Source organism: Mustelus asterias, chromosome 14 (genome assembly GCF_964213995.1).
Source record: "Mustelus asterias chromosome 14, sMusAst1.hap1.1, whole genome shotgun sequence".
NCBI lineage: Eukaryota > Metazoa > Chordata > Chondrichthyes > Carcharhiniformes > Triakidae > Mustelus > Mustelus asterias.
In genome coordinates, this window is record NC_135814.1 from 50,870,887 (window position 1) to 50,888,493 (window position 17,607).

The 17,607-nt window shown below is 43.3% G+C and overlaps 1 protein-coding gene across 1 annotated transcript in view; it reads left to right on the forward strand.

Moving 5' to 3' along the window:
* The window catches only part of kalrna (kalirin RhoGEF kinase a), a 790,772-nt gene that overhangs the window by 540,980 nt on the left and 232,185 nt on the right, over window positions 1–17,607 (forward strand). Inside the window, exons 28-31 of the mRNA XM_078228353.1 lie at window positions 1,201–1,293; window positions 3,500–3,611; window positions 13,748–13,938; window positions 16,244–16,345. Coding sequence (XP_078084479.1) covers window positions 1,201–1,293; window positions 3,500–3,611; window positions 13,748–13,938; window positions 16,244–16,345 — 498 coding nt within the window. The remainder of the gene's footprint in view (window positions 1–1,200; window positions 1,294–3,499; window positions 3,612–13,747; window positions 13,939–16,243; window positions 16,346–17,607) is intronic.

The window sequence follows — 17,607 nt, forward strand, 5'->3', positions numbered from 1 at the left end:
GCTTTCCTTGCAGCAGCAGGCACAATACCAGCAATTACTGGGCATTTTTTACTCATGTTTAAAAATCAAACCCACAGCAAAATTCCAAAATTTAATAAACTCTGGCCTTGGATACTTCTTTTATTTAAAAAAAAATAAATGTTGCCTTGAATACCACACTAATAATGGTGCAGGACCCAATGATGCATGAGGGAGCTGAAGTGTGCTGCACGATGGCGCACAAAACACAATGGAGCAAGGAAAGAACTTTATAATGGAAATTAGAACTCATATCGGGGAAATGAGACCGAACGCAAACACGACTTTATAGCAATCAACTGATTTATGTAACACTACATTTACTGGTTCTCCTTTATCCACCCTGCTCTCTACATCCTCAAAGAATGCTGATAAATTTATCAACATTATTGCCTTTTCATAAAACCATATCTGACTGTTTGTATTATGATTCTCTAAATGTCTTGCCATTAGTTACTTCATAACGGATTCCACCATTTTCCTAATGACAGATGCTAGTCTTACTATTTGTCTCCTTCCTTTCCCAAAGAAGGTGTTTCAATCTGCTGGACCTTTGCAGAATCTAGGGAATTTTCAAGGTTAAATCCAATGACTCCACTATCTCTGCAGCCACTTACTTTAAGACCCTAGCATGCAGGTCATCAGGTTCAGGGGATGTCAACCTTTAACCCCATTAGTTTGCCAAGTATTATCTGTCTCGTGATAATGATTGTTTTCAGTTATTCCCTTTTGTACTAACATTAGGATCGTCTAAGGGACGAATGTTTGCTTTTAGCTGCACTCTTCCTTTTTATATATTTGTAGAAGGTCTTGTTGGTTTACTCTCATAATCTATTCTCTTAAGTCATCCTTTTAAAATTTTCCCAAAATCTTCTGACCTACAATTAATCTTCACAACATTGTATGCCTTTTCTTTCAAATTGATAGCATCCTTAATCTCCTTAGCCACTGATGGTTCATCCTTCTCACAGAGTATTCTTAAGTAGGCTATATATTTGTTGAGAATTATGAAATATTGTCTTAAGTGTCTGCCACTGCTTATTTAGTGTCCTACATTTTTGTCTTGAGTAAAAACATGTATTTCACACAGTAATCGGCAGTGTCATTAAATTGATATGCTTCTTTTAGCAACTCAGATTTGAATTTGAGTCATCATTCTGTATGTTATGCTTTCTTTTGCAGGAAATTCAACAAAGGCATGGTTTGGCCAATTCAATTTCATCCTACCTAATTAAACCTGTTCAGAGAATCACTAAGTACCAGCTCCTACTGAAGGTATGAAAAGCTCCCAATATTTCTTCAGTGCGCATCTATCGGAATCAAGCAAAGAGCTGCTTAATAAGAGTGCCAAAAAAACATAGAAACTAGTAGCAGGAGTAGGCCATTCAGCCCTTTGAGCCTGCTCGCCATTCATCTTGATCATGGCTGATCATCGAATTCAATATCCTGAACCCCCCCTTCCTCCCATATCCCTTTAGCCCCAAGAGCTATATCTAATTTTTTTCTTAAAATCAGACTCATATTGGCCTCAACTACCTGTGGTAGTGAATTCCACACATTCACCACCCTCTGGATGAAGAAATTTCTCCTCACCTCAGTTCTAAAAGGTTTACCCCTTATCCTGAAAGAATGATCCCCAGTTCTGGACTCCCCCACCATTGGAAACATTCTTTCTGAATCTACGCTGTCTAATCCTGTTAAAATTTTATAAGTTTCTGTGAGATCACCTCTCACTCTTCGAAACTCCAGTGAATATAATCCTAATCGACTTAGTCTCTCCTCATATGACAGACCTGCCATCCCAGGAATCAGCCTGGTAAACCTTCGCTGTACTCCCTCTATAGCAAGGACATCATTCCTCAGATAAGGACATCTAAACTGCACACAATACTCCAGGTGTGGCCTCACCAATGCCCTATACAATTGCAGCAAAACATTCCTATACCTATACTCAAATCCTCTCACTATGAAGGCCAACATACCATTTACCTTCTTTACTGCCTGCTGTACCTGCGCACTTACTTTCAGCGACTGATGCACAAGGACCCCAAGGTCTTGTTGAGTATCCACCTCTCTCAATTTACACCTATTCAAGTAATAACCTCACATTTATCCACATCATACTGCATCTACCATACAGATGCCCACACACTCAGCCTGTCCAAATCACACTGAACCATCTCTGCATCCTCCTCACAGCTCACCCTCCCACCCAACTTTGTAGCATCTGCAAATTTGGTGGTAATACATTCAGTTCCCTCTTCCAAATCATTAATATATAATGTGAACAGTTGGGGTCGCAGCACAGATCCCTGCAGAACCTCACTAGTCACTGACTGCCAATCAGAAAAACACCTATTTATGCCAACTCTTTGCTTCCTATCTGCTAACCAGCTTGCTATCCATCTCAAGACATTACCTGCAACCCCATGTGCTTTAACTTTACACAGTAGTCTGTTATGTGAGACCTTGTCGAAAGCCTTCTGAAAGTCTAAATAAACCACATCCACTGGTTCTCTCTGTCAACTCTACTAGTTACAACCTCAAAAAATTCCAATAGATTCGTCAAGCATGATTTCCCTTATGTAAATCCATGCTGACTTTGTCTGACTATATCACTGCCTTCCAAATGTCGAGTTATGAAATCCTTGATAATAGTCTCCAGCAACTTCCCCAGTACCGACGTTAGGCTCGCTGGTCTATAGTTCCCTGTGTTCTCTCTACCTCCCTTTTTGAATAGCGGGCTTACATTAGCTACCCTCCAATCTGTAGTATTTCTAGGGCCAATTCCTTAAGTACTCTGGGATGAAGGTGCCTTACATCATACAATCATAAAATGACAACACTGACAGCAACATAGAACAGCAAGTTCTCATCACTTTGTCCAGACCTCCAAGTGGAACTGTACTTTTCTATCAAGTCCTCCATAACCTGTTCCAGTTTCCAAGTGTTCTTGTTCTTGGGCTACGTTTTTTTGCACAGCACGCTGCACTTTCCAACTTCACCCAGTACTAGACTGACCGTCTTCTGAAATTGTTCCAAAACTTCAACTACTCCCCTCGAAGACAGTATTGTCAGTGTTTGAAGCAGTTTGTGTACAGTACTGTGGGTTAGCAGGTTGGGGCCGGGATGGAGGTCATAGGCTGAGCACAGATGTCAGTCACAACTTCAGGGTGGGCAAGAAAAACACACGGGCTCAAAGTTGGGCAGTGCAAGCTGGAAAAAATGTGTCTGTGGAACAGGGGAAACTGCAGCCCATAAAATGGAAATGAGAGAAGGTTGAGTACGAACTCCTTCTTTTCCTCCATGAGCAACACATGAGATTTCACTAATTCTGGTTAGCATATTAAATCCTTAGTAATGGCTCATTTTGAATGATTAAGAGGGTGAAGGACAGGTAGAAAACGTTTTGTAGAAAGGCCTTTAAATACCAGATTGTTTTTAATTTGTTATACAGCATTTTTAATGTTTCTGTCATTAGGAACTTTTAACCTGTTGTGAGGAAGGCAAAGGGGAATTAAAAGATGGTCTTGAAGTGATGCTTAATGTACCTAAGAAAGCCAATGACGCTATGCATGTCAGCATGCTGGAAGGTAAGAGTGTAAAAACGAACAACTCTGTTGCAAGTCCCACTTTAACTGAAATCACATCTCACATAGTTTGTGAATGATAACAACTTGTATTAATATAGTGCCTTTTGAATTGTTGACTTTCTTCAGAATCCACATTCATATCACCTTCAGGAACTTAGCAGCCCAGTAACCAGAAGGTTTTTTTAATGCTAACAGTTGTATTTATGGATGTAAACTGCAATGTCCTATGTATGTAATGGCGTATAGTTTAATTCTGCAGGACCAGTCTGTTGGATCTAAATCTGGAAAGTCCAGGTAAAGTTTAATCAGCCTGGTTACCAGTTACAGGGATCATGTTGCATGGTAACCTTGCAACATGATTGTTTGCATCGCCTCCATCAGCCATGGTACCATGGTAACCTTGTGGCTGGTGGAAGCGATGCAAACAGCTCACAAACTTTGTGTTGCCTGCTCAGTCTCATGGTTGTGGTGAGCAAGCCAGTGCTAAACGTTTTCCGAGTGGTTGCATGCTCAGCAAAGGGCCCACCTTTGAGCATGTTTCGCAACAATTAAAGCTAGTGTGCATATTTTAATGGGAGATGTATTCTTGCTTTAGCAACTAATTGAAACAGCTGTTAATGACACCCTAGGATCAGGAAGAAAGCAATGGAGCCACAGGTGAGAGAAGATGTTCATGGGCTCTCAGATGCAGTGTTCAGAGGCCATGTGCAGGAAGTAGAAAGGATGAAAGAGGTGATCTTTTGACAGGGGACCAAGAGGCCCTTCAGACAAACACTGTCAAGGGATTGGGAACAGATAGGCACACAGGTTAGTGTCAGGTGTATCACCTCAGTGGTCAAGATCAGTGAATGTATTTTCAAATTCCACATCCTCCCTCTCTCACACTGCTCAAAGCACCACAGCCCTACCACTCACGCACCAACAGTCTCCAGGAGTCGGGATTCATGCCTAACATTCAAACGTTCTGCCTCATCCCCACACTTAGCAAGTTTCATCATGTCACATCTCGCAGGCCCCACATACTGCCAGCTATTCAGCACATTACCCAAACACATGACAATACACTCGCTGACATTCTTCCCACTCTCTTGCAGGCTGAGAGGTCTCATAACAGGAGGGAGAGGCAACAAGCCAGTGGAGGTCGGGCACGGCTGCAGCTCCTCATCCCTTGGGAGGAGATGGTACTTGGCATTATTGGTGCAGCTGTCACAGAAGTTGTGACGATGGGCATCGCTGACACCAGCCAGGGTGATGGTATATTTCTGTCTTATCCATTTTCTGAAATTCTTCACCCTCATCCTGCAATCTGGTATAATGCACATATGGCATTACCATACACCCGTGCTTTCCTCCCACATCTCTTCCCTCATTCCAACTCTCCTCTTGTGTATTTATGCTTTCAGATACTCAAGATCTGCTGCCAGCCCAGCCATGAAGCCTTAGGATGGAGGTCTCGAGGAAGATTGCAGCTCTGATGAAGCAGCACTGTCACTTGATCTCACACTCACAGGCACTAACTCAGATTCTGGCACTGTCTGTAACTTAGAGCAGAGTATAGAGCTGGGATCTGTCGATGATGAGTCACTGGACAAACTTTGACTGCAGCCAGACCAGGAGGAAAACGTAACAAGTATGCCAGCTCCCTAGAGGACAAGGCCTCAAAAAAGCTCTACCACAGAGGATTGGAGATCAATGGGGTAGTGTAAAGGAAAAGGCTGATGAGCGTACACACACATGGGAACACCACCACCTGCAAGTTTCCCTCCAAACCACAAAACATCCTGAGTTGGGACTATCTCACTGTTCGTCCACTGCTGTTGGGTCAAAATCTTAAAACTCCCTGCCTAAGAGTACTGTGGGTTTGCCTACACCCCGCAAACTGCAGGAGTTCAAGAAGATAGCTCACCATCACCTTCTTGTGAACAAATAGGGATAGATAATAAATACTGACCTGGTCAGCAAACTCTGCATCCCAAGCTGGAACCTGTCTTTTCCAACTTGGAGCTGGTGGCCCCTTCCATGAGATCTCTTGTGGATCCATCCTTGCTGGAGAACCTGGCCAATATTTCAGCTTCCATTTGAGCACAGGCTGAAGCTGTGCAATGTTTGTGTGCTGCAATGGTAGCTTGGACTGAATCATGAAGCTCTATTTGTTGTCCAGCAGGCCCAGGTTGGCTTTGAAGATCAGTGCTGAAAGGAGTTTCAGGCTCTGACAGCAGTCCAGCAATCAGTGCTCCAGCAGATTACTGGGATTGCTGAGGCACTGCCCTGGCAGGGAAGTCACACTGGAGCATGAACTTTCAGGATGACAGCATTCATCTTCTCACCACCGCTGTTCCACCAATGCTCTGCTTTTGCCTGAGGGCCAGCCAGTCCAGATTGCTACCACCCATGCCAAGTTGGTGCAGTCTGAAGTTGGTCTCTCAGGGCCCAGATCTGGTTGAGGATGTCTTGTAAGGCGATCTGCAGACTTCCCCAGTGAACATCAGCAGTTTCCCACCTACCTTGCTGCAGCCATTGGGGTTACACAACGTAAGAGCACTAGGGCAGGCAAAGGCACCTGCAGGGCAGGCACTGAGGAAATGCACACGGTTGAATAATTGTATGGATTATTGAAAGTGTTGTTGGATTAAGTTAGTTTGGAATGGTTTCCTTGTGTTGCATTTTGTTTCAGGATTGTGGTCTAGAGGACACAGTGATGGTCTGTAATAGAGGAATGGTAAGGTGGGGCAGTGTTCAGCATCGGGAATCTGATGAGATGCTCACGCACAGCGCATTGGAACACTGATATGTCACTTGTCTCTTCTCTTCCTCCTCTTCCTGAGGTGGACATTGAAATTCTAGTGGCAAGAGCTGTGTTCTCATGATGAATAAGTTATGGAGGACACAGCAGACCATTACAAACTGGGAAGTTTGCTCCAGTGAGTACTAAAGAGCAATCCAGGCAAAGGAATCAATGGTCTATTTCATGATGGCTCTCATTGTAGGCCACATGAGATTAGGTGGCAGAGGACAATCATTAGCCATAAATAGAATGGATATCTCTTCTCACCAAGCAGCCATCCTCTGGTCCACCACGGTGCTTCAAAGACAGCTGGAGCAGCTGACTGGCGCAGGATGAAACCTCATCACTGCTGCCAGGTTAGTGGGCATATACCAACATGATTACACTCAATGATACATTCAGTGAGTAGAATCCCTCATGGTTTCAGTACATCTCCCCATTGAAATGTGCTGCCCAGAGACCACATATGCAGCCAATGGCTCCCTGCATCATTCTCACTATCCTGACAAAGCCATGTATCTGTTCTTCCTTAATTTGTTTGTAGAGAAGAAAATAAAGTCCCCTCTCTTTGTGTGTAGGATCTCCAGGAGTCAGGGTTGGAGAGGGAACTATGATAAGTTGACAATGTCACCTGCTTCAGCCTGCTTCTGCTGGCATAGAAATTGAGGGCCATAGTCACCTAGATAGCCACCGTCAATCACATTCTCACTCTGCTGCTGCAGGATCAGTTTCAGGAGGCGGTACAGTTCTGTAATCACCTCTTTGGTGAAGTGTAACCACCATGGACTGGCTGAGGTGCAGGTAGGAGAAGTGTTCTTTGGAGACCCTAGGATTGATAAGGTGTTCTGATGAGAGCCCTCATCCCTCTACAAACAGTTTAGCTTTTCTGCTGCCTCTGCACCATATCCCTGTAATTCTGCAGTCCAAACCAGCAGCTCAAAGGGAACTACAACTATTGCTCCATGACTAGAAACAACTAGCATTCATGGAGGCCTTTCAACTCTTTCCAAAGGCAATACTCCCTGCTGATTAATAGAATTTCTGTCAAATCTTCCAACAACAAAGTATTTCCATTAACTCGGCAGTCGCACATAAATGGCTTAAAACTCTTCATCCGAACACTGAGTGGTTCTAACCTTTAAGCGGCGTTAAAAGGAGTCCCTTGCACAGATGAACACAGGCTCAGCTGTCCATGTTTAAGTGAGGGCATCAACAGGAGCAGTGAGGCCCAAAATGGCAGATCGGGTGCCCAATCTGAATTAGACATTAACGTCATGATCTTCCCACTCTTCATGCTTCTGGTGTGCAGCCAGGACGCCCAAACTATCATTCCACATAACATGGTGATTGATATGAAACAAGCCAGAATTGTCAGGATGGAATCCCTTGCCAGTTTTTTCATTACGAGGCTCCCGTGACGCTCAAACCAGTGGTGCTATGAAGCTAAATTTTGCAGTCCAAATCTATGTATTGATCTGACCCCATTTCTGCTGTCTTTGAACATTCAGCACATTTCAGCTGAAGTTAGAAAGTGTTACTCAATATTTCATGAATTCACAATTCAAAGTAACGTATCTCATTAAACACAGTAACCATCACAAGTCAATGCTATACATTAATTAACATTGTAATTCATAAAACAAGAGTTCTGATCAGTTTCCTGGAATAACAGGGAGACATGAAATAGAGTGATGAGTGATTTCTCCCATTGCTATTAGCTCTGGGACTCAGCTCTTCCACCAGTCTGCAGCATCCCCCAGGTGACTGCTGTTAACATGCCTTGTCAATCTCCACAACCTTCTGATCAATCCGATCACATTTCAAATAGGATTATGTAACAAATTTAAAGTGTTGATTAAAGTTGATTGGAAACTTTAGCCTGCTGCTATTTTTTATGAAGTCCATTATTTTTAAGTTTTATTCAGCTAACGCTTTGTGACTGACACCAAATATTGTTGGTAAAAAGCTACTCAGTCACCTAAGTACATATTTAATTGCATTTAAAATGACTTATTATAACTCATAGAGTTACTTAAATAGTCAGAAGTTTGAAAAAGCCCAGTCCATCAGTCTTTCTATTTTCCTGATGAAGGAACGTAAACAAAGTGATCCAATTTATATCAAGATGTTAATAAATCTGAGGCATGCAGTCTTGTTAAGATATTTAAATGAGCAACCTGCCTCCTAGAAACCTGCATCAGTTCTGTATCTGTTAAAAGCAGGTTAGGTTCTGGTTTGAGATTTTTAACAAATCATCTCAACTGACCCAAATCCAAACAATTTTGGGTTTGTCTCAAATCATGAACATTGCATTGGTTAAAAGATTCCATTTCTACAAAATCCAAATTTAAATCATTACTACATTTTGACTTGTTATAATTTATCTATTTCTTACAATTTAATTATGGATGTATTAGGTTTAATAATTAGTAAAGCCTGACTTTCAATTAATTAAGTATTCAGATTAATGTTTAATAAATCCTTGGATGAAAGCAATTTGGAGATAACAAGGCACAGTGGGACTAGCTGGAAAGTCAAAAACTTCAAATTGTTAGTCAGGTGTAATTACCATCAGATTGCATTTTGTGCTGTGATTTATGCAGATTTAATGAATAAGATTTAATTACTAATGACACAGATTGAGCTAATAATTTGGGGAAAATCTGAGCAAAACACAGCCAACTTCTTTCCAGATTCCAGGGGGCGGCACTGTGACACAGTGGTTTGCACTGCTGCCTCACAACGCCCGGGTTCAATTCCAGCCTCAGGTGACTGTGTGGAGTTTGCATGTTCTCCCATGTCTGTGTGGGTTTCCTCTGGGTGCTCCGGTTTCCTCCCACAGTCCAAAGATGTGCGGGTTAGGTTGATTGGCATTGCTAAATTGACCGTAGTGTCAGGGGATTAGCAGGGTAAATGTGTGGGGTTACGGGAATAGGGTCTGGGTGGGATTGTGGTCAGTGCAGACTCGATGGGGCGAATGGCCTCCTTTTGCACTGTAGGGATTCTATGATCATTAGTACCAGAATCATTTTGTCATCAAATGGTTTCTGATTTGATCAATAACATTGCAAACCATTTCTGTGGGCCAAAATGTCTTTGGTGGCATGTAACAATTGTTTTGGTGTTTGTAATAACATTTCAGTTTTCTGGAGTGTTGATCTGAGTGTTTATTTTAAATTGTGTACTCTGCAGTCTGCACAATAAAGCTGCTTATTGAGTTGTGAAAAATCAAATCAAAGCAAATCCTGGAGATCTGAAATAAAAAGTCCTGGAAAAACGCAGCAGGTCTGGTAGCATCTGTAGAGGGAGAAACAGAGTTAACATTTTGACTCCAATAGATACATCTTTTTTGAAGCAAGAAGAATTAAAGTTATTTAAAACTAACTGAACATGATGATCAATGACGAACGTCGCATGAGCCACAAAGCGGCTCTTATTAAATTGAAGTTGTCTGTGTGGTATCGCTAAAAATACCCCACACAAATAAATTTCTCCTCCTGTAATGTTCACGGGATTATCTCTAGGTAGTGTAATTTTTTGTTTGCAATGGTCCAGGTCTTCTGAGGAGACCAGACGTACCCCAGAAGATGTGCTATGGACCACTTAGAAGGCACCAAGCAAAGACTCCATGGGAATTGCCTGAGAAGTTTGAACTTCCGAAGCGATGGGCAATTCCCCTGTTCCCCACGACCCTCTGAAAACGTCTCCAACTCTGAGTTAGAATCAGAGATTTTGGACAGTTCCGACTTATTTACCTGGATCTTTACCCAGGAAATGTTAGATAGAAAAAAACATGTCTATCTCCTGGAGACCTATAAACTGATCTTCACCAACCCCCAGCCTGATTCCCCCTTGATCCCCTGAGCTCCTAACTACACCCTACCAGCCACCCACGTCCCTGACCTGATTAGCCCCCACTGCCTGACTCCCACCTGCAATACAACCTGATTAGCCCCTGGCCCAACCCGACATCCACACACCCACCTAACCTGACTAGCTTCCACCACCCAACTCCATCCAGCAATCCAACTCGCCCCCCCTCCCCATTTGACTATCCCCCAACGTATCTCCCCACCTGCCTACCCACTCACCCACCTGCCACCCTAACCACCAGATGCCCTACCCATCTGCCACCACCCAACTAGCACTTGACCACCTCACCCACCTGCCATCCTACTCTTTTACCCTCGTACCTTACCCACCCTAACCCCTTAACCATTTACCTGCTCCCCACAGCTTTTCAAAGAAGCTTTAGACCGTTTAAACTCTTTACTTACAGAATAAGACAGCTAGTGCCCTAAAAAGGGGCTTGTCTTCCTCCAACACTCCAAAGCTACAAAGAAGGTCTTTGAGGGACTATAAACTCTGCATTTCTGCGGAGCAAGAAGTTTAACAACACCAGGTTAAAGTCCAACAGGTTTATTTGGTAGCAAAAGCCACACAAGCTTTCGGAGCTCCAAGCCCCTTCTTCAGGTGAGTGGGAATTCTGTTCACAAACAGGGCATATAAAGACACAGACTCAATTTACATGAATTCATCCCACTCACCTGAAGAAGGGGCTTGGAGCTCCGAAAGCTTGTGTGGCTTTTGCTACCAAATAAACCTGTTGGACTTTAACCTGGTGTTGTTAAACTTCTTACTGTGTTTACCCCAGTCCAACGCCGGCATCTCCACATCGTTTCTGCGGAGCTCCAGCAAGGCTGACAAAAATAAGAGCAGAGTGGCAATCTGCTGGTGCTTACCACTCCTTGGAAGATTTGGACCAATACAGAGCAAGATAGAGCCAAAAATTAATGAAAATCCTGAATAGTCCCCTCTCTAGATGACACAATACTCAGATTTGCTGATTTGCAGACTTTCACCAGAGATACTTTCATCTTTAGACAACTCGCCTTTAGACAACTCTTTCTCAAGGGCAATTAGGGATTTGCAATGAATGCTAGACTAGCCAGCCGAAGCCCACATTCCTTGAATGAATTTAAAAAATTCAGTCTCAACGAACATGAATAGGAATTACTGCAAATGTTGGAACTGGGCATAAGACAGAAAATGCTAGAAATACACAGCAGATCCATGAACGTCAGAATTTTGGAGAGGATTTTTGAATGTCTGTACTTTAAGTGTGAACCACCCCTTTCCCTTTCTGCGGTTCATAAACCTACTGTTTTATAATATTTTCTGCATTTTTGACTCATTCCCAGCTACCTGATTCCTTCCAATTTCTGCCAGCTTTCTCTCCACCCTTCCCATTTCCTGAAGACTTGGGAATTATTCCAAGGACTGTTTAGTCCTCACCCAAGTAACAATTTTTCAGAAGTGAGCCTAAATGATGAGTTTTGGCAGGCTCTTAAAGTTCTGGGGGGGGGCGGGGGATTGGGGTTTGGAATATCACAGCCAAGCTGGACCCAGGCCTAGCCCAATGTCCACATGCATCTGCTTTAAAAAAGAAACACTGGATAACAATTAGCAGTGAGAACCTTCACCAAATTGGAGTCCTCTTGGCTCAGGTTATTAAGGCCACTACCCTGATTGAGATGTCTCACTCAGCAAAGGTGGAAAGACCATCCCCATCTGGCTGATCCTGCTGTTCACTGAACTAATCAACTGCTCCAAAAATCCGTGAATGCATGAAGTTATTACAGTAAGAAGTCTCACAACACCAGGTTAAAGTCCAACAGGTTTATTTGGTAGCAAAAGCCACTAGCTTTCTGAGCGCTGCCCCTTCGTCAGGTGAGTGGGAGTTCTATTCACAAACGGGGCATGTAAAGACACAAACTCAATTTACAAAATAATGGTTGGAATGCGAGTCTTTACAGGTAATCAAGTCTTAAAGGTACAGACAATGTGAGTGGAGAGAGGGTTAAGCACAGGTTAGAGATGTGTATTGTCTCCAGCCTGGACAGTTAGTGAGATTGTGCAAGCCCAGGAAAGTCATGGGGGTTACAGATAGTGTGACATGAACCCAAGATCCCGGTTAAGGCCACCCTCATGTGTGTGGAACTTGGCTATCAGTCTCTGCTCAGCGACTCTGCGCTGTCGTGTGTCGTGAAGGCCGCCTTGGAAAACACTTACCCGAAGATCAGAGGCCGAATGCCCGTGACCGTGAAGTGTTCCCCAACAGGAAGAGAACAGTCTTGCCTGGTGATTGTCGAGCGGTGTTCATTCATCCATTGTCGTAGTGTCTGCATGGTTTCCCCAATGTACCATGCCTTGGGAGATCCTTTCCTGCAGTGTATCAGGTAGACAACGTTGGCTGAGTTGCAAGTGTATGTACCGTGTACCTGGTAGATGGTGTTCTCATGTGAGATGATGGCATCCATGTCGATGATCCGGCACGTCTTGCAGAGGTTGCTGTGGCAGGGTTGTGTGGTGTCGTGGTCATTTCTTCTGAAAGCTGGGTAGTTTGCTATGGACAATGGTCTGTTTGAGGTTGTGTGGTTGTTTGAAGGCAAGAAGTGGGGGTGTGGGGATGGCCTTGGCGAGATGTTCGTCTTCATCAATGACATGTTGAAGGCTCTGGAGAAGATGTCATAGCTTCTCCGCTCCGGGGAAGTACTGGACGATGAAGGGTACTCTGTCCGCCATGTCCCGTGTTTGTCTTCTGAGGAGGTCGGTGCGGTTTTCCGCTGTGGCGCATCGGAACTATCGATCGATGAGTCGAGCACCATATCCTGTTCTTATGAGGGCATCCTTCAGCGTCTGGAGGTGTCTGTTGCGATCCTCCTCATCTGAGCAGATCTTGTGTATACGGAGGGCTTGTCCGTCGGGGATGGCTTCTTTAACGTGTTTAGGGTGAAAGCTGGAGAAGTGGAGCATCGTGAAGTTCTCCGTAGGCTTGCGGTACAGTGAAGTGCTGAGGTGACTGTCCTTGATGGAGATGCGTGTGTCCAAGATTGCAGCCGATTCCGGAGAGTAGTCCATGGTGAGTCTGGTGGTGGGATGGAACTTGTTGATGTCATCATATAGTTGTTTCAGTGATTGTTCACCATGAGAACAAAGGAAGAAAATGTCATCGATGTATCTAGTGTATAGCATCGGTTGAAGGTCCTGTGCGGTGAAGAGGTCTTGTTCGAACCTGTGCATGAAGTTATTATGACATAATATGACCACCAAAATCTAATCAGATTATCTTGATACAGACCTCAGAAACTAGCCTGTTTAAAAGCTTTGTTAACCACAATTGGACACACACACTCACATGTTTAAATACATGCATAAATATATAAATAAGACCACATTCATGTACATACTAAATAATAGTAAAGAGTGTTATTGCTAGAAGTTCACAGAAATTACTTTGCAAAGTTTGCCATTCTAAAACTTCTTTATTTTTCTCATCTTCTATACTCAGGGTTCGATGAAAACTTTGATGTTCAGGGTGAACTCATCCTTCAGGACACCTTCCAAGTTTGGGACCCCAAATCTCTCATTCGAAAAGGACGGGAGCGGCATTTGTTTCTCTTCGAATTATCCTTGGTTTTTAGCAAGGAAATTAAGGATTCCTCAGGACACAGCAAATATGTTTACAAGCACAAATTACTCGTGAGTGCAGTTCTTACACGACTGCAATTTATTTTATGACCATTTGAATTGAACTTATTTGCAGTAGTTTCAGAACTCTTTCGCGTTCCAAGTCACACTCAGCACATTTGGGGGGTGAGGATCAATATTCCTTCTAAATATGGTTGCACAGGGAGTGAACAGGCTGCAGACAAGTGATAGTATCTTTAACATGTGTGCATGCGCAGCTGCAGTTCCGTCATAAAGGGGCAGCGCAGAGACTGCACACAGCACACAAAAGTTGGAAGGAACACTGGTGAGGAAGCATCGTCTTCTGCATCCTTTGTTATTCTCCGAGGTTTGTTATGCGTTGCTGGAAACTGCTCGAGTTTTGCAGGTTTTTGTGCATCCACTTCTAGCTGCCTCATTCCCCCAGCCCTTCAGCTATCCACATGTTCTCTGTATCTCGTAAATGCCTTTAATTTGCGTTTAAGTTTATTTATTCGTGTCACAAGTAGGCTTGCATTAACACTGCAATGAAGTCACTGTGAAAATCCCCTAGTTGCCACACTCCGCCTGTTGGGGTACACTGAGGGAGAATTTAGCATGGCCAATGTACCTAACCAGCACATCTTTCAGACTGTGGGAGGAAACCGGAGGACCCGGAGGAAACCCATATGCAGACACAGGGAGAACGTGCAGACTCCGCACAGACAGTGACCCAAGCCGGGAATTGAACCCGGATCCCTGGCATTGCGAGGTAGCAGTACTAACCACTGTGCCACCCCACCTGTGCCCCGTGCCATCTCCTTACGCTCCTGTTGTCTTCCACTATCACTTGGAATTCAACATCTCCTGTTTTCCATTTGCATGTTTTAGACAACCCAGTCTCAGCAGACATTAATAGGAAAGACTGCAAATGCTGGAATTGGGCATAAGACAGAAAATATGAGCAATGCACAGCACATCCATGAGTGTCAGCATTTCAGAGAGGATTTTTATTTCTATTTCTTTTTGAGTGTGTATATATGTTATTCCACCACCTTCCCTTTTCTTCTGGGTCATTTTTGTTGATCAATAATATCCTCTAGTTTTGATGATGGATTGCTACCTGAGATGTTAACTAATCTCACAGATGTTGTCAGACCTGCTGAGATTTTCCAGCATTTTCTGTTTTTGTTTCAGATTCCAGCATCCGCAGTATTTTGCCTTTGTCTGCCCTGCTGTTTGTTTTGAACATTCTCTGTCTCATTTTATATGTCCTGGGTGTATATTAGTAAAGCCTTTTTTACCTTCCTATAGCCATACCAACCTTTTTGTGCTGCACTTCCTGTTTAATTTATTTCACTTACTGCTACTATTCCAGGCGCAAAGGGCAGCAGTTGTGACCTCACACAGACCTATCCTTCTGTGCACATTCCAAGTCTCTATTTCAGTGTAAACATATTTCTAGAACAGCCTCTAATGAGTGGACTGAACAGGCAGGAGAACTGTCTTTGCCATAGCTTGCACTCTGTAACATGAGGCGTCCTGATAGTTGGTGAATGATTATCAAAGACAAAGGACATACATTTGAAAAAATGCCTTTATGTGCACCAAGCCTAGCAACAAAAGGTTGAATAGCATATCAATAACCAGGGTTTATCATGATTGCCAACAGGCTTGTTTACCTTGATAGAGTGTCATCAATGTAGAAGTGCTGGGTTCTAATGACTGGTGACCAAGGATTTATACGAACCATAGTTCATGAAGTACTCTGAGCAGTGCTTGCATGCTTCTGCTCTGCCTGCGCTCTGGGGAGAATGCCCACACTTCCAACACATGACCTTTAAGTAACTGTGTCTTCACTTCATCACATGACCACTTGGCCTACAATGAACATCATGTGTATAGTTCTTCGTCAGTCAAGGTACACTATATAAAACAAGCACCCTTTACTCTCAGGACCCAAATTTGCAGGTCCAGACAGTTGTGGAACTTGCAAGGTACCATTAGAGATGCATGTCCTATGCTGGCCTGCTAGATGAGTCAAACTGATTTAACACATCAGTGTACCTGCATCACAAGTGTCTCTGCTTGAATTCCCTGGAAAGCAGCATGTGCAGCCACAGAAATCAAGGACATGTCCTGATTGTAGGTACAGGTTTTAAAAGAACAGGCCTCCAGTAGGTTTTTATATGGGGCAGGAGCAGAGCACATAGAGAGAGCAGTATATGTTTATATAGATCCAGTTAATGATGCTGGAGATTAATTTCTTTTTGTCACAATGTTATCAAAGAAAAATAAGTATTTGTGAGGTTTTATTTTTACTTATTGGATACTTCCCCATATCTACTTTAATTTCCAGACATCGGAGTTGGGGGTAACGGAGCATGTGGAAGGTGATCCCTGCAAATTTGCCTTGTGGGTGGGCCGAACACCTTCTTCAGACAACAAGACTGTCCTGAAGGTAACCTTATTGAATTTTAAAAGTCCTGTTTTTTGAATGAAAATAAATAGGGTTTTCCAATTATTCAGAGATAACTTTAAAACGTATTCACTTTATGAATAGCATTTTCGAGGTTCATCTGTGTGTTGAATTTTGTGAAAACTCTAAGCTGCTTTGTATCATGAGTGGGATCTTGGCACAGCTGAAGTCCCAGTGGTGTAGCGGGTCTTCCTGGAAACTGACTGCAAAGTAGCTTTTGGTATCTTGTGCAGATGAACTACAACAGCTTGAGAAGCGTGCATGCACTAAACACTGGTGCCATAACACCAGCAACAGATTATGTCACAATGCCTCATAAGGAATCACCAACCCACATATGCAGCTGTTTAGAACATAAGAAATGGGAGCTGTAAGTAGAAGGCCATGTAGCCCCTCGAGTCTGCCCTACCATTCAGAAAGATTATGGCTGATCTGATTGTGGCCTTAACTCCACTTTCTGGCCTGCCTCCCCATAATCCTTGTCTCCCTTGTAGATTAAAAATTTATTTCAGCCTTGCATATATTCAATGAAACAGCCACCACTGCTCTGTGGGATAGAGAATATCCTAAATTAATTACCTTTTATTGACCCACCTTCTCTGTCTTAAATGAGAAACCCTTTATTTTTAAACTGTGCCCCTGGTTCCAGATTTTCCCAGGCGGGAAAACATCCTCTCAGTATCTATCTTATCAAGCCCCTTGGAATATTGCATTTTTCAATAAGATCACCTCTCATTCTTCCAAAACCAATGGGTATAGGTCCAACTACTTCATATCACAACCTGGAAATCTGAGATTCCTTTATCCCAGGAATCAATATAATAAATCTTCTCTGAACTGCCTCCAATGCAAGTGTATTCCTTCTTCAATAAGGAGATCCAAATTGCACACAGTACTCCCAAGTGTGACCCACCACTGCCCTATCCAGTTATAGCAAAACTTCACCATATCTTCCTAATTACTTGCTGTACCTGCATGCTAACTCCTTATACCAGGCCACACAGAGAACCATACAGTGCAGAAGAGGCCCTTCGCCCATCGAGTCTGCACCGACACATTAGAAACACCTGAACTCTCTCCTAATCCTATCTGCCAGCACTTGGCCCATAGCCCTGAATGTTATGATGTGCCAAATGTTCATCCAGATACTTCTTAAAGGATGTGAGGCAACCCGCCTCTACCACCCTCCCAGGCAGCGTATACCAGACCGTCACCACCCTCTGGGTAAAAATGTTTTTCTTCAC